Source organism: Apostichopus japonicus, chromosome 16 (genome assembly GCF_037975245.1).
Source record: "Apostichopus japonicus isolate 1M-3 chromosome 16, ASM3797524v1, whole genome shotgun sequence".
Lineage (NCBI taxonomy): Eukaryota > Metazoa > Echinodermata > Holothuroidea > Aspidochirotida > Stichopodidae > Apostichopus > Apostichopus japonicus.
Window position 1 is genome coordinate 32,004,511 of NC_092576.1, and position 21,254 is coordinate 32,025,764.

Sequence of the window (21,254 nt, forward strand, 5' to 3'; positions counted from 1 at the left end):
TATGTGTTTCTATCATATAATTCTGGCAGAGTAATTAAGGATTTTGGAAGTTTATCAGGGCTTAAGGGAGGGGTGGAAGGTTCAGAATTTGTTGTTCCAGATGTTCTTGTTGTAACTGTTCTTCTTTGTTTTAAGCTCATGAAGTATAAGTTGAAGGTGTTTCTTAGAATTTCTTCATTTTCTAATATAAGATGATAAAGGTTCACGTTTTTAGTTGGCGTTTTTCACAACCATACCAAAAATATGCTTCCGTCAAATTAAATGCAGTATAACCTATTGTTACGACCAAAAATTCAACGTTAAATTTTCATATAATATTTTAGTTGCAAAATGCATTTTGTATGTGTTGTTAACAGTATTGTGTTAACAATAGTAGCAGTGCACTGTACTGTAGTCCAATGTTCGTGTTAGGACAAGGCCGCATTTGTTGCTTTGTTTTCACAATACGTTGAAAGATGAAATTCTTGTAATTCTTGTTAGGGAAATAATAAGCCATTGCGAATAAGCATCAAAAGAGTGGACTAGACATTGGTAATCTTACAGTTTGACTTTTCAGTTTAAAATCTATTATCGAAACATGCAAAAGACAATTTATTAGTCACTTTCAGTTCGTCTTAAAAATAATCATTCCGTTACGACCGTTATTTTTTCGCCAAAAAGCGAACAATATGAGTATGATTGTTTATCCCTTCTGACATTCAATTGAAGTTTGTTCAGCTTGCTTGCAAGTATTTCTCTTAATCTTTCTTTTTAATTCTCATTAAAAGGATCATTTAGTTATTAGAAATTGAAGGCTGCATGGTAAATGCCTGTTTCTTATTTCCACCAATTAAATAATATCTCACTTCGCTGGTTACTGGTGTAGCCTTTCTGCTTATATAACAATAATAGTGGTTGTTAATTAGTTATAAAAAACGAAGTGAAATCAACGATAATTATACCTGATTTTCAAAACATAATATGTAAAATTGGGTATAGATTCTTTTTTTTTTAATCTTTTTGACAAATTAGAAAACAGAGTACCTCAAGAATGGCTATGGTTATTAGCTTGGAAATGTGGCTACAGTAAGTTACTGTTAATTAATATTTAGCTTTTTACAGATAAGTAACTGGCATTTTATTCTTCATCAGTTTGCAGTTGTTAATTTTGTTTTGGTTGCAAAGGTTTTTCAATAAAGGTGCCATAACAGAAATATGTTACTTTTCTGTCAGTTTATATATTGTTTATTAATGATCATAATGTTATGTATGACATAATATGTCACCTTTCCCTTCCATCAGCCTCCTAACCAACCCTAAAAAAATACATTTATAGAACTAGTGGAAACTAAACGTATTTTGAAAAGTCTTGCAGTTTTCGCAATAACCTCACTTGAGCCCTTGCTTGAAAAAAGTTGATCGGCCTAAAGCACATCTATAAAGGTTTTTTCTACAACCAAAGATTGGGAAATTTGGTGTCCAAAGAATACATTGACTTCTGCTTGTGTCCATCTCTGCAACCCTTATCCCATCCTCCTCAGATGTACATACACTCTAGATACCAACTGGGGGTAAAATATGCGGAGCTAAGACTCTTGAGGTTAGACCATAGTGGTCACAATGAGCAATTTAATGTTTACTAATAAACCAACTTAAACATTACATCATGCATAAGCTGTCCTCAAAAGAATAGCAATCATATTCATACATACATTGTCCTCTAATGACTAACAGTTCTGGATATACGCAGAACGTCCTTAGATGCATAGAACAACCAGATATAATGTGTGTGGTTCTCACATGTATAGAAGATGTCACTTCAAAGAACAAACGACAGATGGTTTCCAAGAAGTTATAGATGACTGGTCAATGACATAAACTGAAACGTGTTTCTTTGCTTTAAGGCTAGTTCACCCCTAACATAGTGTCCTCGAAAGATGGTCCCTTGTCAATGTCCTCCAATAGTATGCAAGGCAGGTATGTGTGTGTGTGTGTTCTTACATGCCACACCATTGTGGGGCAGCAGAACTGACACACACATTCAATTGTTGATCCGATTTTTGTGTAACCTGCAGTTGTGGGGCGCCCCACAACTGTTTTTGCCTATTCCACATTAAAATTATCAAATATCATTAAGGAGTTAATTTAAAGCAATTGATAGTTTGACCTAGAAGTGAATTTACATAATGTTTTTTAGTGTGAGTTATGGAATAACCAAACTTTTTCAAAACGCCCTCTAATTTTACCATGCCCCACAACTGTGTTTTTGTCAAATACCTGAGCTCAATTTGGATGCTCCACAATTGTCAGTGTGTGTGATTCCCCGTGTATGTAGGACTTTCAGTACTCTGAACTGTTTTTGGTACTAGATTCTGTACCCAGAAGTTATTTTAATTTGTTCTTGCATATCAATCCTAACCATAATTTATACCCTAACCTTATATTATATTTCCATATCATAGAGGCTGCTAAAACAGGGTAAAAAATTACAATTCCAAACCCCTAACTCCAAGGGCGGATCTAGGGGGCAGTCGACCAGGTGGGCGCCACTGAATTGTGGCCTGAGGGAGGAGTATAAGGGGATGGTGTGACACCCTCCCCTTTTGAATTTTTTTTGAATCCCAGTAGTGCCTACATGTAAAATGGTGGCATTTAGATAAACTTTTGCCACTCTTAATTTTCCCTGAAATATGCAGTCTTTGTGGGTTAACATTATTAAATTTTATATATATTTTACCATATTAGTTACGGCAATCGGCATCCTATCCCCTTGAGATGCATTTCACGTCCAAGCCCGTAACCTCGACCTATTTATCACCGCAACTCAACCATCGTTCCCCCCCCCCCTTCTAATAACTTATTGGGAATAGTTTCTAATAGACACTATTGACACATGGGGCGCATAGCCAGAGAATTTTCATGCACGTTGTGCATATGGCGGAAGTGATATATGTTGAGTTGAGCTGAAAACAAAAATTGAGGGGATTCTGAATGCACGTCTGAGCCCAAAATAACAACAAACTTCCCTGACGGCTCATGTCATTTATATATTTATTCAGTTTTTCATCTTTGGGTCATGAGGTGGGTATACATACCCATGGTGTACCTATGCGTACAGAATTTTTTTGGATATACCATATTTGCCCGCGGGAACGCATACGTTATATTGGACTGAATTGCGCGATATTTCCCAAATGATCAGCCAGAGAGAGTGGATACTGCCTACCATTTGACCAATTTGGGAGGGCGTGTCAGTCTTGGTGGGTGGGGAGCTGTATGACACACCTTGGTGCAAAGAATCTGGAGTATTACCATCGGGCAAGCGAGGAATTAAAACATACCTGACTAGGCTGACTCCCCGTATCACATTTGTCAAGTTCATTTCCATCGTACTCTAAATACTGTGCTATACGTGCGCGGAGCGCGCGAAACTTTTCCCGTGTTCCCTCTCTTATATTAGTGCATTGGTTAATGTGGCATTTTCAAGTGGAAGAGAGTAGTTTGCTCAAAACCTTCTTTGGTCAATTTGGCATATTCATTATTATTATCATTATTATCATTATTATTGTGATTATTGTAATATTTTCATTGTGGTACCAAAACCAGGGTGTCTGCTGACCAACATGGTACAATAATAGGGGGTGCGATCCCTCCCTGGGTGAAAGGGGGGGTTAATTCGAGAAAAAACCGAAAAAAATACAAAATTTTACATAAAAGGCTAGGGAGGAAACCCGCTTTTGGACCTTGCAGGCCTTACCACGCACAAGGGGCCAGGCCCTTTTAGGCCCATTTTGACAGGGTACCACCACTAGGGTGTCTGCTGTCCAAAATGGTAACATAATTGGGGATGCAATCCCTCCCAAAGGTGATAGGGGGGTTATTTTGAGAAACAATTGAAAAAATACAATATTTTTAACATTAGAGTATAGGGAGGACACCCACTTTTGGACCTTGCAGGCCTTACCACGCACAGGGGCGTGACCCTTTTTGGCCCAATTTTACAGGATACCATCACTAGGGTGTCTGCTGTCCAAAATGGTAACATAATTGGGAGTGCGATCCCCTTAGGGTGATAGGGGGGTTATTTTGTGAAAAACACCGAAATTAGACAATAATTTAACGTTAGAGTATACGGAGGAAACCCGCTTTTGGACCTTGCAGGCCTTACCACGCACAGGGGCCTGACCCTTTTTGGCCCAATTTTACAGGATACCACCACTAGGGTGTCTGCTGTCCAAAATGGTAACATAATTTGGAGTGCGATCCCCCTAGGGTGATAGGGCGGTTATTTTGTGAAAACACCGAAATTAGACAATAATTTAACATAAGAGTATACGGAGGAAACCCGCTTTTGGACCTTGCAGGCCTTACCACGCACAGGAGCCAGGCCCTTTTGGGCCCATTTTGACAGGGTACCCCCACTAGGGTGTCTGCTGTCCAAAATGGTACAATAATTGGGGGTGCGATTCCTCCCAAGGGTGATAGGGCGGTTATTTTGAGAAAAAAACGAAAAAATACAAAATTTAACATTAATTAGAGTATCGGGAGCAAACCCACTTATGGACCTTACAGGCCTTACCACGCACAGGGGCCAGGCCCTTTTTGGCCCAATTTTACAGGATACCACCACTAGGGTGTCTGCTGTCCAAAATGGTAACATAATTTGGAGTGCGATCCCCCTAGGGTGTTAGGGGGGTTATTTTGTGAAAAACACCGAAATTAGACAATAATTTAACGTTAGAGTATACGGAGGAAACCCGCTTTTGGACCTTGCAGGCCTTACCACGCACAGGGTCTTGACCCTTTTTGGCCCATTTTGACAAGGTACCCCCACTAGGGTGTCTGCTGTCCAAAATGGTACAATTATTGGGGGTGCGATTCCTCCCAAGGGTGATAGGGGGGGGGGGCTATTTTGTGAAATCCCCCGAAATAAGTCAATAATTTAACGTAGAGTGGAGGAAACCCGCTTTTGGACCTTGCAGGCCTTACCACGCACAGGAGCCAGGCCCTTTTGGGCCCATTTTGACAGGGTACCCCCACTAGGGTGTCTGCTGTCCAAAATGGTACAATAATTGGGGATGCGATTCCTCCCAAGGGTGATAGGGCGGTTGTTTTGTGAAAACCCACGAAATAAGTCAATAATTTAACGTTAGAGTATACGGAGGGAACCCGCTTTGGACCTTGCAGGCCTTACCACGCACAGGAGCCAGGCCCTTTTGGGCCCATTTTGACAGGGTACCACCACTAGGGTGTCTGCTGTTCAAAATGGTAACATAATTGGGAGTGCGATCCCCCCTAGGGTGATAGGGGGGTTATTTTGAGAAAAAAAACGAAAAAATACAAAATTTAACATTAGAGTATTGGGAGGAAACCCACTTATGGACCTTACAGGCCTTACCACGCACAGGGCCTGACCATTTTTGGCCCAATTTTACAGGATACCACCACTAGGGTGTCTGCTGTCCAAAATGGTAACATAATTTGGAGTGCGATCCCCCCTAGGGTGATAGGGGGGTTATTTTGTGAAAAACACCGAAAGTAGTCAATAATTTAACATAAGAGTATACGGAGGAAACCCGCTTTTGGACTTTGCAGGCCTTACCACGCACATGAGCCTGGTCTTTTTGGGCCCATTTTGACAGGGTACCACCACTAGGGTGTCTGCTGTCCAAAATGGTAACATAATTTGGAGTGCGATCCCCCTAGGGTGATAGGGGGGTTATTTTGTGAAAAACACCGAAATTAGACAATAATTTAACGTTAGAGTATACGGATGAAACCCGCTTTTGGACCTTGCAGGCCTTACCACGCACAGGGTCTTGACCCTTTTTGGCCCATTTTGACAGGGTACCCCCACTGGGGTGTCTGCTGTCCAAAATGGTACAATTATTGGGGGTGCGATTCCTCCCAAGGGTGATAGGGGGGCTATTTTGTGAAAACCCCCGAAATAAGTCAATAATTTAACGTTAGAGTGGAGGAAACCCGCTTTGGATCTTGCAGGCCTTACCACGCACAGGAGCCAGGCCCTTTTGGGCCCATTTTGACAGGGTACCCCCACTAGGGTGTCTGCTGTCCAAAATGGTACAATAATTGGGGGTGCGATTCCTCCCAAGGGTGATAGGGGGGTTGTTTTGTGAAAACCCACGAAATAAGTCAATAATTTAACGTTAGAGTATACGGAGGGAACCCGCTTTGGACCTTGCAGGCCTTACCACGCACAGGAGCCAGGCCCTTTTGGGCCCATTTTGACAGGGTACCACCACTAGGGTGTCTGCTGTCCAAAATGGTAACATAATTGGGAGTGCGATCCCCCCTAGGGTGATAGGGGGGTTATTTTGAGAAAAAAAAACGAAAAAATACAAAATTTAACATTAGAGTATTGGGAGGAAACCCACTTATGGACCTTACAGGCCTTACCACGCACAGGGCCTGACCATTTTTGGCCCAATTTTACAGGATACCACCACTAGGGTGTCTGCTGTCCAAAATGGTAACATAATTTGGAGTGCGATCCCCCCTAGGGTGATAGGGGGGATATTTTGTGAAAAACACCGAAAGTAGTCAATAATTTAACATAAGAGTATACGGAGGAAACCCGCTTTTGGACTTTGCAGGCCTTACCACGCACATGAGCCTGGTCTTTTTGGGCCCATTTTGACAGGGTACCACCACTAGGGTGTCTGCTGTCCAAAATGGTAACATAATTTGGAGTGCGATCCCCCTAGGGTGATAGGGGGGTTATTTTGTGAAAAACACCGAAATTAGACAATAATTTAACGTTAGAGTATACGGATGAAACCCGCTTTTGGACCTTGCAGGCCTTACCACGCACAGGGTCTTGACCCTTTTTGGCCCATTTTGACAGGGTACCCCCACTGGGGTGTCTGCTGTCCAAAATGGTACAATTATTGGGGGTGCGATTCCTCCCAAGGGTGATAGGGGGGCTATTTTGTGAAAACCCCCGAAATAAGTCAATAATTTAACGTTAGAGTGGAGAAAACCCGCTTTTGGACCTTGCAGGCCTTACCACGCACAGGAGCCAGGCCCTTTTGGGCCCATTTTGACAGGGTACCCCCACTAGGGTGTCTGCTGTCCAAAATGGTACAATAATTGGGGGTGCGATTCCTCCCAAGGGTGATAGGGGGGTTGTTTTGTGAAAACCCACGAAATAAGTCAATAATTTAACGTTAGAGTATACGGAGGGAACCCGCTTTGGACCTTGCAGGCCTTACCACGCACAGGAGCCAGGCCCTTTTGGGCCCATTTTGACAGGGTACCACCACTAGGGTGTCTGCTGTCCAAAATGGTAACATAATTGGGAGTGCGATTCCCCCTAGGGTGATAGGGGGGGTTATTTTGAGAAAAAAAAACGAAAAAATACAAAATTTAACATTAGAGTATTGGGAGGAAACCCACTTATGGACCTTGCAGGCCTAACCACGCACAGGGCCTGACCATTTTTGGCCCAATTTTACAGGATACCACCACTAGGGTGTCTGCTGTCCTAAATGGTCACATAATTGGGAGTGCGATCCCCCCTAGGGTGATAGGGGGGTTATTTTGTGAAAAACACCGAAATTAGACAATAATTTAACGTTACAGAGTATACGGATGAAACCCGCTTTTGGATCTTGCAGGCCTTACCACGCACAGGGTCTTGACCCTTTTGGGCCCATTTTGATAGGGTACCCCCACTGGGGTGTCTGCTGTCCAAAATGGTACAATTATTGGGGGTGCGATTCCTCCCAAGGGTGATAGGGGGGCTATTTTGTGAAAACCCCCGAAATAAGTCAATAATTTAACGTTAGAGTGGAGGAAACCCGCTTTTGGACCTTGCAGGCCTTACCACGCACAGGAGCCAGGCCCTTTTGGGCCCATTTTGACAGGGTACCCCACTAGGGTGTCTGCTGTCCAAAATGGTACAATAATTGGGGGTGCGATTCCTCCCAAGGGTGATAGGGGGGTTGTTTTGTGAAAAACCCCGAAATAAGTCAATAATTTAACGTTAGAGTATACGGAGGGAACCCGCTTTGGACCTTGCAGGCCTTACCACGCACAGGAGCCAGGCCCTTTTGGGTCCATTTTGACAGCATACCACCACTGGGATGTCTGCTGTCCAAAATGGTAACATAATTGGGAGTGCGATCCCCCCTAGGGTGATAGGGGGGTTATTTTGAGAGAAAAAACAGAAAAAATACAAAATTTAACATGAGAGTATAAGGAGGAATCTCGCTTTTGGACCTCTCTTGGACCCTCCTCACGCCCACACATGGGATTTCAGCGACAACACCATTTCAGGGTAAGTAGCAGAGACTATCAGCTTGCGTTAGCTACCAAGACCGTGTAATTTTCTTATCAGGAAAGGTTATTTATCATTATGAATTCTATTTATGGGAAAATAGGTGTTTTTGTTTTGAAAACTGTGAAAAAATACGTCTTCTTGAAACCCCCTCCTGTTGACTGGGGGCACTTTAAGAGGTAAAACTTAAAACGTTGTGGTAGATGGGAGGTCCAGCGATCCCTCCCTGGGATGATAGGGGGGTTATTTTGAGGAAGATAGGCTCCGGGAGCCCGAGTCCGGCGAGAGAGGCCGGAGGAGAGAGAGAGAGGAGAAAGATTGCCCCCAAGGTCCCGGCACCGTCCGGATTCTATGACCAAGGGTGAAGGCAAGGGCAAGGCTCAAGGCCAATAAATAGCCCATTTGAAATTCCGACCGGAACGGACAGAATGTCCAGGTCGAGGGGAGTGGTACCCGGCTAGGTACGCACACCGAGATGGGCTCCGGGGGCCCGGGTCCGACGAGACCACGGGTCCGGCGAGCCCTCACAGGGAGTGCGGAACCGAGGTTCCACTCCGGATCCCAGGAGCCGGTCCCGGAGCCGGGAACCGATGAGATCAACAACTGCTGGGCCCCCAGAACGGGGTAGTAAGGGCAAACGCCCAATCCGAAAAGAAAGCCGGCCCGAGCGAGGTTCCCACGGCAAACGGAGATATACGTATCCCCAGCCTCAAAGTTAATCCCGCTTCCAAGAGGGGGAAAAGTCTCTTTCATCAGGGGAGTGTTGCCCCCCGGAACTAGCAGCTTGAGCTGCAACGACAGGTTCGAATCAATTGCGGAAAGACACTGCAATCGCTACACCATTTATCACTACACATCCCAAATGTGTGTTTAACGAGTACCAGCAGAAACCAGGACATGACATAGATTTCCTGGGCATTCATGGGTCATATTCTCCTCGCTAGTTATACTTCTCTCTCATTATAATTCATCGCCATATGTCTAGGTTTGAAACCTTACTTGTGTTTTGTTGTTTAAAACGCTTGTGGAACCCCCTCTAGAGCATGTCAAAATGCGCAAAACTGAAGCGATTCTAGTACAGTCTCGTAGTACCTTGGCAAACTGCCAGGAAGAGAACGTTCTCGAAACTTGGCAAAGTGCCAGGAAAACGAAGCCCTTTTTAGTACCTTGGCAAACTGCCAAGAAGATATACCCGCGCTGTATATTTGTTATGAGAGGGGGGGGGGGGGGCGAGCAGTCACCTGGATTGACACGTGTAAGCTCAACGTTTGCTGCAACGAGCTGTCGACTACGTGAGCGATCCCATGGAATAAGCCTCTCTCTCTACTTTTTGGGTGAATTACCAAGACAAACGCGTTAGTAAGTTGGAAAAGGGGTAGGATAAAACCCCAGCGAAGGTACAAGCGCTCCGAGCATACAGTATGCGCTTCATGAATAATGTTCGATGTTCCGACATTTTAAGCACAGTTGCATTTTGTAGCACCTGATAGCCTAGTCGTGGCTATGCGCTAGGTGGTTTCAATAGGAAGTTGGATACTTCTACTGTACTACACTACGAAATTGACACGTCTCGACATGGAGAGATTTGAGGAGTAACGGGTACGTTATCATAACATTCATTACGTGTTTACGTTAAATGTGGGTTAGCTAGGGTTAGCTTAGGGTTAGCATATTCGACATAGTTTTCGGGACATAAATTGGTGTCGTGATGTAACTCGATGCGTACTATCAAGTGATGATCTTAAACTTGTTTCAAGTCGTTTACTCCTGTAATGAGGGCACTTTAAAGTTTTACCTAGGGGTCCGTTTCTGAGACAGGAGGAATAAGCTATCAAGTCCAGACTGTCCATTATTCATTAGGTCCCGACTGTCTACTATTAGGTCCCGAGCGTCCAATTTCAGGTCCAGACTGTCCATTTCTAAGTCCAGACTGTCCATTTCTAGGTCCCGAGTGTCCAAGTGTCTGAACCCAAAATCGTGAAGGAGTGGCAATTGCCCCCAGTTGCCCCCCCCCCCTGTATCCACCCTTGCCTAACTCTATATCGGTGTGGTTGATGTGAAAAAACATTGGCCATGCTGAAAGTAAGTCAATTAGTGCCATTTTCGAGTATAGATTCTAAATTACAGCACAGCTTCTAATCATGTTGTAATGTTTAATGCTATAATTTCAAACAAATTTCATACAAAGTATCGTAGTAATCCTATTAACATTGTAGACTAAGTGGCAATGATGACAATACAACCACAAATGTGCTAGACAATATATCCCTTAATAACACCATTGCAATTGATTTGAATAAAACAATGCTCAATAAAATATACCAAATGAAATCATCCCACTAGCATTTTCCTAGCTGATAGCCAAAAGTTGGATTTGTTTCAATTCCAACTAGGTAATATCTTAGATGCAAGGTGAACAACCCAGATTTGGGATGGTGGCTATATCCCATCATCTCAGCCAACAGCTGATTGAGGCCAGCACTAGTTCATAGTTGACCTTAACACCATTTTTATACACTGGAACAGAAATGAAAAGAACACATTTTTTCATTGTTAATTTACAATTTAAAATTTTAATAACAAGCAGAATAATACAATGTCAACCTGAAAGGATTAATTAACTAAAATAACTCAACTGTTAAACAAAGTATAAAAATACAAATATTGTTCAAGTGAGTGGTACAATTTTGATTGTTAGAATTAATATTGACAACAAGATGTACTGTCACTGGACATTTTTTATTGAAAATGTAATATAAATTGATGAATTTCATTGAATCTACATAAATTCAAAACATTTAGTTGTTAATTTTATTGCTTAAATGCATGAATATATATGTACAAATGTAATATAAATTGAAGAATTTCATTGAATCTACATAAATTCAAAACATTTAATTGTTAATTTTAGTGCTTAAATGCATGAATATATATGTACAAATTAAGTAAAAAAAGCAGATGTTACAGTTATTAAATTTCAATAAAATGTAATATGTGTGATACAACAGTCAATGGTTCAATCATGGTTACAGTTCAGTGGTAGTTAGCTGCAAGGGCAGATCCAGAGAGCATGGTTGAGCTGATCTTCACAGTACTTTTCTGGTGTACTGTGTAATGGGGTATGAAATGCCAGTAAATGGCAATACTGCATAAAGTTCATATAAATTGGCACTAAGAAGCAATAAAAAAATTGATAAAAAATGCTCCTCACTGGATCTATATACCCTCAAGTTAATAAGCCATTTCTACCCAACAAAATGAATTAAGTACTACTACATTCAAACAAATCTTAAATTTGCACTATCATAAAGTATATCATCAATGCTGAAATGATATTTACATGACTGAATGAGTTCAAACTTTGTACATAATGAAATGCAAGACTCAAATTTTATATTGACTTTGCCACATTTCCAATAATATTGTAAAATATTGAATTATTCTTTTTCGAAGTGTGGCACACAATTAACATATATAAATCATTAAGCATTGAATTTTATCACATTAAAGTAATGTTTCAGTATTTAAATGCAGGATTCTAATTTAATTGCATCCCTGTTAAACCTGGCACTGCTAAATTAAACTATGGATGGGGGACCCCAAAATAAACTTCTGGATCCACCCCCTTGGCAAGACTTCATCTGTAGTACATTCTCAATTATTACCATGGATGTCTGGGCTTCATTTTTTCCAGAATCAGTAGAAAAGTCAATTAAAATGTTAATGAAATTATACAGTAAATATATTGAGTAGCATATTGCCTTTTCATGAAATTAACTAATTTACTAATGCATAAAATACACATGCATTGACTTTAAAATATGTATCCAACATTGATGCACTGAAGTAATTCACAATTTAATATTGCTTGCCTAATCATATTGTGGGACATAGAAATTACTTTTTCCAAGAGTTTGCACAAAACTAACATTACAAAATCTACATGACTTAAAAAACATTGCACTCACATTTGTGATATTCAGCACTCATTTCAGTACTTAAATTTGGTATTTTCAATAATGTGTAAACAGAGAAAGAATGAGAAACATCTATAAAAAGAACAGAATACACAATTTGAATTCATTTAACAAGTAGAATAATAATGTGTGATTAACTATAAAAATGTAATCAACTGTTTAACTTTAACTGTTGAAGTTTAAACATACAAATATTGTTATGTGAATGCTATCTTGGTTGTTCGAATTAATATTGACAGCATGGTAAAAGGACTTTTTATTGAAAATGTACAAATCTACAGTATATGCATACAAACACATTTACAAATATTGAATTTCATTGTTAATTGTAGTGTTTCAATCCATGAATATATGTACAATTTTGAGTGAAAATGTAGATTGTATAATTATTAATAAAACTGTCAACGGTTCAAATTCCTTGTTGCAATGCTATTTCACTGGTAAAGTTAGCTGCTACAGTAGGACAGATTCAGAGGTCATGGTCGACCTCCTCCTTACAGTACTTTTCTGGTGTACTGTATGTGGCATAATAGAGTACATGTACATGTATGAAAGTAAATGTCAATACTGCATATAAGTTCATATAAATTGAACCAAAAAAACAATAAAAAGGCAAATTGATCAAAAATATGTTGTTTCATCATCATATGGTATGTTAGTGAGGCATCTCTCTACTCCGCATTCCCACCCCTCTTTTCCACACATACATATCTCCAACTGCAAGTGGACATCCTGTCCAAATGTGATCCAACCCATGAAACCGAAAAAGATCAGTTCGGGATCGATCAGTATTGCTAGAATTAAATTTTTGATTATCAGACACTAATTAAAAATAATGTTGTATCTTATATTTCAGAATAAAATCTTATTATCATGTCATTAATGGCTGGAAGTATTTCTGACAGGTTTTCATTCCTTTTTTTATACTTTTTTATATAAATTGTATTTGTATAGGCCGGCTGCCAATATTGTACTAGTATAACAATGCAGATCCTTGGTTATGCAATCATGCAGCATTAAATGTTTGATTCCTCCAAGCATTTCCAGTATTGACATCAGACTCCTTACAAATAAGTGCAAACTGTATTGAATACTGTAGCTCCCAATTAATGCATGAAAGCTCACTTGGTGCAACCATGCATCATGATGTTATAATTAGGCAATATGCAAGGGTGTGTGATATCCTTAATATTGGAGTGTGAAGATTTTTCTGAATAAATTCGCTGGCAGTAATGAGTAAATGTTTGTTCACATTTTCCAGTATCATCAACTATTACAATGGCAAATCAGTAAGAAGCATTATATTGTTGCGAATTTGTAGTGTTTTCAACATGCTAATTTATCCCATTTGTACCATACTGTGATATAGAATACAACATGGTAATCTTGAAGCTATATATATGTCTCATTATTTGTTGCACATTTTGCTCAGCTATTATTTACTACACTACTGTACAGTAGCTCACTTGAAAATATACCTCTTGGTTATATATCACTAACAAATGTACAACACAGGCTATTTAAATGGAAGAGATGGTGTGTATATAATCCAGAATCCAGGCATTGAATTTGAGATTAAGATGTTATCTAGAACAGACCATTCTTTATCACAATTTAGATTCAAATAGGGAATACAATGTCAGTTTACTTTTTTCTCTCAAAATGACTTGTCTGAGATCACACTTGGACAAAGAAGAATACAACCCTGGAAACTGGTTAAGTGTAAAGGTCCTAATGCTCCTTTTGTAACTGTGCTTTAGATTTTTTCTGTATAATGTTCCAAACTTTGGATTTGATTTGTGTAATTGACCTATTTTGCAAACAGGCATTGTTTTCTCTTGCATCATGACATGCTTTGTATGCAGGAGGATGCATGGATTTGATGGCTTTCTTAAGCTGTGGGTCATTCATGACAGCCGTTTCTTCATGTTTACTCCATTTTGTTCTTGAGGATATTACTCTCTTTTTGTATTTTGTATTGACAGTTGTATGAGCCTGGCTATCAGGTATTTCTTGAGTTTCAACTTCATCTATCTCACTTTCATTCTCATCAGACATTTCTCTATCTGACAAGAGTTCTTTATTATCTATTTCAAAATCTGCCAAAGCTTTTCCTTGATACTTATGAATATGGCCCTTTTCAGCAGTAAGTAACAGTTTGCTGACTTTCGCAAGAAATATCACATCTTGTGGAAGGCGGTAGTATTCTTTGTGAACACTGATATTATGCCCCAAGTGATTAGCCAGTTGTTCTAATTCTGATTCTGAAAGATTCAAAATTTGTGACAATGTAGCAAGATGCTTCCTCATATTTGTGGCTGTAAGGCGTTCAGGATTTTGAGCCCCACACTGTTGTGCATATTTATGCAGGCAATCATATCCACGAAGAGGCTGTAGAGACTCCCCTGATGGGCATGCAAAGATGTAAGGGTTTTGGGGATCAACACCAGCAAGTTCCCTAGTGTTGTTCAGTATTTCTATTGAATCTTTCATGTTGGGGGTTAGCATTACTGGAACACCGCGGTCTCGCTTACCCCTTGTCATTATTAGGCTTAGCCTTTTTGAGGCAATTTTTTGTGCTACTGGAAGTGAATCATATATCTCATCTTGAAAGTCTTTTTTTTGCCCTGTTTGTTGTTTGTAATCTTCCAGTTTAAGATTCTGGGTTTCCCCAGGTCGACGTCTGTTAAACATTATCAGTTGTGTAAGAGTTAGTGAGGCCAACTCCCTCCATAGCGATGTTGTTACCTCTGTTTTCAAACTTTCTTTTGTCTCTTTTATGTTACATGATAATAGTTGATACAATTTCACAGTATCAGCTGTTAGTGGTATTTTAGGGGGCTTTTGCCACTTTTGTTTGCTTTGCTGTTTGTAGATTTTAGTGGCAATTTTCTTGTTCCACTGCAATTTCTTAAGCTTTAAGAATTGCTCGGCCATGTTCTCTTGTGAAGCATCTGCAGCTTTTATTGCTTCTGCAATACTTATATCTGCCAGCACATTTAAGCTTTGACCTAGCTTTTTAGCCAATGATGGTGTGGCAAACATTTGCGATGCATCGTCAAACCCACAGCAGCCCTTCACACCTGAAATTACATTATCAAAATGGCATGGATTTACTAAATCTTTAGCTGATTTTATGGCACAATTTAGCTTTTGGGTCTCGAGAAGAAGACGTGCAACAGATCTCATCCTATCTGATACAATGTAGTGTGCATTTGGGCTGTCATTGATGTAGTGTTCCCCCAATTTGCATAACCAAGGATCTGCACGTATTGTTAATACAATATTGTCAGCCTTCATACCTGCAAGTATGTTCTGCAGTTTTGAACTGCAGTCTGCCTTTGTGGGAAGCAGTACTCTGGCAGCTCTCCGAAGGCCCAAGGTTTGTTTACTTTCATTTTTAGATTCTGAGGTGCAATTTTTCTGGTGTCTCCAGAGAGATCTTTTTGCAAAATATCCGTGACAATCTGGACAAGGAATGAAATCCTCTGCATCCAGTAGCCCCATTTGTGGTCTTTTATACACCAAAAGTTGACCTTTTCCTTCTTTGAAGACTTTTATATTGTGGGCATGGTCCCCCTTTTTTCTTAATTCTTCAAAAATGGCATTTCGTTCCTTTGACTTTTTAGGTTCATTTAAGGCCTTAATCACCAATGATTCATCAAAATGATGAGTTTTGAAATGTCGTGCTATTTGTAGAACAGTTTTCTCACAGTAGATGCAGTAGTGTTGTCTGTTCCAAGCTCTTTTTGATTTTTCCTCTGGGGCAGTGTACTCTGTTGATAATACACATACCTTATTACTAGTACTGGGTTGATTCTCATCAGCAGCATAGCCTTCATCTGATGTGTTAGCATCTTCTTCTGAAGAGGTGTCGCTTTCTTCATCAAATGGTACAAAATCACTTTCGACAGCATCATCTTTAGAGTAGCTTCTTAATTGTCTAAGTTTCCTTAGCCTTTTTGGAATCTAATGTAAAAAGACATGAAAATTTAATACAAATACAGAATTTCCTTGAACTACATGTACTGTATAATGCATCTCAAATGGCAAGCTATGCATAACTTTCCAAGGGCAGGACCAGCGGGTCCCCCCACCCCCTTGCGAAAATTAAGAGGGCCCCTCGTTTCAGAAATCCTGGATCCGCCACTGCTTTCCATAGAGTTTCTAGGGAATCGGTATATAATATCTTACTTTTTGGCATGACAGTCTTAGAATACCAACTGTAGTGCAATAATCTAGTTATTTTGTTAGCTTTGAAAAAAATGTCCATCAGTAACTTTATGCATGTTTTTTTAAAAGTGGCAAATGCCATATTCAATCTAATAGAAGTGCCACTGGGCTAAGACAAACACAAAACCATGTGCATGTATTAGGACTATGTTAATATTGATTTGCAAATCAGGTACAGTACATGTAAAGTGACTATAGTTAGGGGCCAAGAACATCCCTGATTGCGACAAACTGCCATGTCATATGTCGTTACACAAGAACATGAATTCCTGTTATTGTTTAACAACTGTGACTGAACGTAAACACTCCGTGTGTTGTTGTTTTTGCTTTGTAGTAAAAACAGGTGTCAAGGTACCAATCGTTGGGACATGTTTGCTCTGATGGGGCCACTGTTTCAAAGATTTTCTAATCAAATTTAATTCTGAAAACACAAACTTTTTGTGTGAATTAATTGCAGCCCGCAAAAAACTTATTTGATTGAACTACAATCTAACGCTATGGAGAAATGCTATTAATTTGTCAATTTGTTAATTCATGTGTAGATTTTTGTGGAGTGAAATCCTATTGTGGGTGTCGCAAATGCTGATTGGTCAATTTGCACCTCACTAAATTAAGTTGCGCACTCACATAAATATTGTATACAGACTGTCATATAGTAGGAGACTGTATGCTAAATCTATGCAATTAGAGTAAATATGATATTTGGTTAATCTTGTGTATGTTTTGTGCTAAAATGGAATAAATGCTGGTTACTAACCACTACACAGTGGCGTAACGTTGGTTTGGGGTGCCCAGTGCAAAAGCGACGGATTGGGACGCCTCTGACCTATGGTGTGCATGGTGCAGCACAGTAAATTAATTTTGGTTTTGAAAGCCATATAGCCACTTAAAAATGATTGTAACTTACAAATGATTGTAACTTACAAATGATTGTGAACTTTAGATCAATTTTAATTCATGTTTTAATGAACTAATCATGTTAAGTTGTAAAAATAGTTAGCCTTAAAAGTAATGTATTCATCTTTTCCAATTTCTGTACTTTCAAAGATTCGTCACTCGCTGCTAGTCTACTGATAGGCCCTGATTGTGGCCTGACCATATCATAATGCTTATAAATTCTGGATTTTTTTCAAGGTTTTGATATTTATAGGGTGAAAAGCGTAAAGTGGGTAAAGGTTTCTACTTCTCTTCCTAAGCCATTATAGCCATGCAAACAAAGTATTATCGTGTTGAAAGGGTATCCAGGCCTGGGTGCCCCTTAGCCCAGGTGCCTGGAGGTTTGCCTCCCCCCCCCCCCCGAGAGCATGAGAGTTACGCCACTGACACTAGTGTGCTTTGTTCCTATACAAACAGAAGTTGGGTTTAATTGACAGACCATGACATGAAAATCTCATCAACTATTTTTTTAAATCCTATATGTAACACTACTTCCACACACGATTTTTGATGCATACTTTTGAGCGACACACATGCATGCATTGTACTAACATACAGTTGTAGGTCAGTGGTACCCATACTCACTGTCAGTTGTGGTGCAACTGCAGACTTCCATCATTTCATACAGATAATTTAGATTGGAGGATATATGTACCGCTTCCTTATGTTGTTTCTATGAAGAATATAAGGACTATTATTTTGATCTAATTTTAGTGGAACTACAGTAATACAACACTAATGCCTAATACTTAAAGGTAGTTAAGGGTATGTTTGTTTGCTTCATGATTCTACTTTAATAGGTCTCCATTTATTGGTGAGAAAGAAATTCTTCATATTGATGAAATGTTGCCTCTCTATATATATGTTCTGGTATATACTATGAGATTCACTCAGATTGCCTTAACTCTTCTCATGCATGAAATTTAATGCCATCATGGTTCTTATTAAGTTCAAGTGATATTTCCATTCCATTCATTTATCTGCATTGTAACTGGAATATTAGGAGACTCAATTGTTTTTTGAAAAAGTGTGATTTGAAATAATTAACTGCAAGGGTAGTACTGTACATACCTTGGAATCATTTTCTTCATAGATAGCTTTGTCATTATCATCATCAGATGTCTGCAAGAAGTAGAATAAAGTGAATCAATAAACCATATAAATTCATTGTTGATATACAATATAGAAATTTACTTCGCTCCTCGCTTACCTGTCTCCTCACAACCTTAGCACCTCATTCTACCGTGCCTATAAAGTCCTGGTAAAATAATAACACTGTGCGCCCTCTATGACCGAACCCCTCCCCCCCCTCGGTCACTCCTCACTACTCATTCTACCATTAAAAGTGTCTTCACGTGAATTTCTTGTGGATATATTTCCCTTGGATTTCGTCTTGGTTTTCTTTAGCGATCTTTGGAAGTTTCTTTCCTCGGATTCTTAGGAGTATTGCAGTCCTTTCCAGCCCGATAAGTATCCTTTTTTGTTGAAAGGGAGGGTTTTGGGGACTGTTTTTATTCCTACTGCGTTTCCGCCCTTAGGTTTTTTGCGGGGGTAGCAGTTCCGCGAACTGCCTAGGTTTCCCGCCAATTTCCCTTCCCCACGCTATAGGCGTGTCGTTGTATTTTCATGTTCATAGCATGTCTACATTGTATTTCTATTCACGATTTCTTCTTCTATATTTCGCTCTCTCATGTTCTTTTTCAGCTTGTGTTGATTTTGTTAGGCCACTTCATAGCGTTTTTCGTATTTTGCCGTTGCTAGGTTACGCTACGTACCTCTACTCACCGTTATGTACCTCCCGTTCTCTCCCGTTCTCTTGCTAGTTTGCATTTTTCCGTAAGCTTAAGAGTTAGTCTTTCCTTAATTCGGGCGTTTTAGTTTGTCTCGTAACCAGCTGAAGTTTTTTTTTTTAACTTTCGATGTTTCGGCCAGGCAGAACCTGGGTCGAACACGATTTGTGTCCTAAGTGTAGAACCTACACCAGACGGGACCCATGCCTGGTCTGCATAAATTTTCCGCCAGCCCAGTGGCACTAGATAGACCAGTGGCTTACGAGTCTAAGAAGCAAGCTTTAGGGCAGGCTGGACTTGATTCCTTAGGCCATCGGTGCCCCAGAAAAAGATATAGGAGAGACAAGAGAGAGAGAGAGAGGAGGAGGGAGAAGTGGTGAGAGAGGTGGAGGAAAGTGGCCAGGAGAGGGCCGAAGGAGAGGTGGAGAGAGAGAGAAAGAGTACCCCTAACGGTCCCGGCGACGTCCGGTTGATTACGGCCAGAGGGAAGGGCAGGAGCAAGGCTCCTGCCAAGAAAAGACCTCTTGAGAAGAGGCACGGCTCGGCCGGGCTAGAGGCAACGTCTCAGTCCGGGTCGCAGCAAGAGAGACCCATGGAGCGCGGGCTACAGGCCACGGAGAGCTCGGGTCCGAGAGAGAGAGTACGACCGAGGGGTCGCTGAAACGGAGCCGGTCCCATAGCAGGCTCCGGGGAGCCCGGGTCCGGCGAGAAAAAAAAAAAAAAAAAAAAATCCCACCGGAAAGGACAGAATGTCCGGGTCGAGGAATACCGGCGTGGTGGTACCCGGCGTGGTACGCACACAGAGACGGGCTCCGGGAGCCTGGGTCCGGCGAGGCCCCGGGTCCGGCGAGACCCCGGGTCCGGCGAGACTCGAAGGGAAGGCAGAACCGAGTTTTCACTCCAGATCCGAGACCGCCCCCGGAGCCGGGAACCAGAGCTATACAATCGACTGCTGGGTCCTCAGAGATTGGCTCCGGAGGGCCCGGGCCCGACGAGAACGGGGGCGCAGGGGCAGAAGCCCGGTCCGCAGATCTCCAAACGGGATCCAAAACTGGTCCCGAAGTCGGGAGCCTACGAGAGTAACAACATTTACAACTGCGACATTTACAATAACATTTACAACTACAACAACATTTACAACGAGATTAACAACTGCTAGGCCCCCAGAATGGGGTAGCAGGTGCAGAAGCCCGGCCCGCAGACCCCCTAACCGGAGCCGCGGCCGGTCCTGAGGCCGGGAACCGACGAGATTACCAATGCCGGGCCCCCAGAACGGGGTAGCAGGGGCAAGCGCCCAATCCGAAAAGAGAACCAGCCCCGAGCCAGGTTCCCACGGCAAAGGGAGAAATACTTATCCCCAGACACCGAACACAGACATCGGTGCCGAGGAGCGATCGCAACCCACGGCCAGCCCGGCCGCGACACCACGATCAATCCCAGACCAAAGAATGGAACCTGATTTGTTCCCCGGCAAGGTTTGCAGAGCGTCGGGCAACCTGTCCGGCCTAGACGACGAGGTCGACCCCTAGATTTCGGGGTTACAGAGGACGGTTACTCCCGCTTCCCAGAATAGGGGGAGTGTCCCCCCCCCGGAACTAGCAGCTTGAGCGGCGACGACAGGTTCGAATCATTTGCGGAAAAACACCGCTACCACTACACATCCCAAATGTGTGTTTATTTATCGAGTACCTGCAGACACTCATGGGTCATATTCTCCTCGCTAATTATACTCCTCTCTAATCATAATTCATCGCCATTTGCCTAGGTTAAAATCTTACTTGTGTTTAAAAACACTGTCGTTTAAAACACTGGTGAACCCACTTCCAGAACATGTTAAAATGCGTAAGACTGAGGGGTTTTAAATCGGTTCTCATGACTTACAGTATTCCGTTTACTTTAAAACCTTGGCAAACTGCTAGGAAGAGAACTTTCTCGAGACTTGGCAAAGTGCCAGGAAACATAACGCTCATAGATCCTTGGCAAACTGCCAGAAAAAAAGGTACAACGTGGCACATTTGTTAAGAGAGGAGGGGGGGGGCC

At 41.2% G+C, this 21,254-nt stretch overlaps 2 protein-coding genes across 3 annotated transcripts in view; one reads left to right on the top strand and one right to left on the bottom strand.

The window, feature by feature from the left end:
* The window catches only part of LOC139982131 (uncharacterized), a 221,487-nt gene that overhangs the window by 189,697 nt on the left and 10,536 nt on the right, over positions 1-21,254 (bottom strand). The window contains exons 11-12 of one of the 2 annotated variants that reach the window (XM_071994726.1): positions 18,496-18,546; positions 8,603-16,224 (exon numbers count right to left, since the gene is read on the bottom strand). In XM_071994726.1, the coding sequence (XP_071850827.1) occupies positions 13,987-16,224; positions 18,496-18,546 (2,289 nt within the window). In that variant the 3' untranslated portion in view covers positions 8,603-13,986. Of the gene's footprint in view, positions 1-8,602; positions 16,225-18,495; positions 18,547-21,254 lie in introns of those variants that run through there. The other variant, XM_071994722.1, reaches the window with a different exon arrangement.
* The window catches only part of LOC139982136 (uncharacterized), a 175,332-nt gene that overhangs the window by 109,448 nt on the left and 44,630 nt on the right, over positions 1-21,254 (top strand). The window lies entirely within an intron of this gene.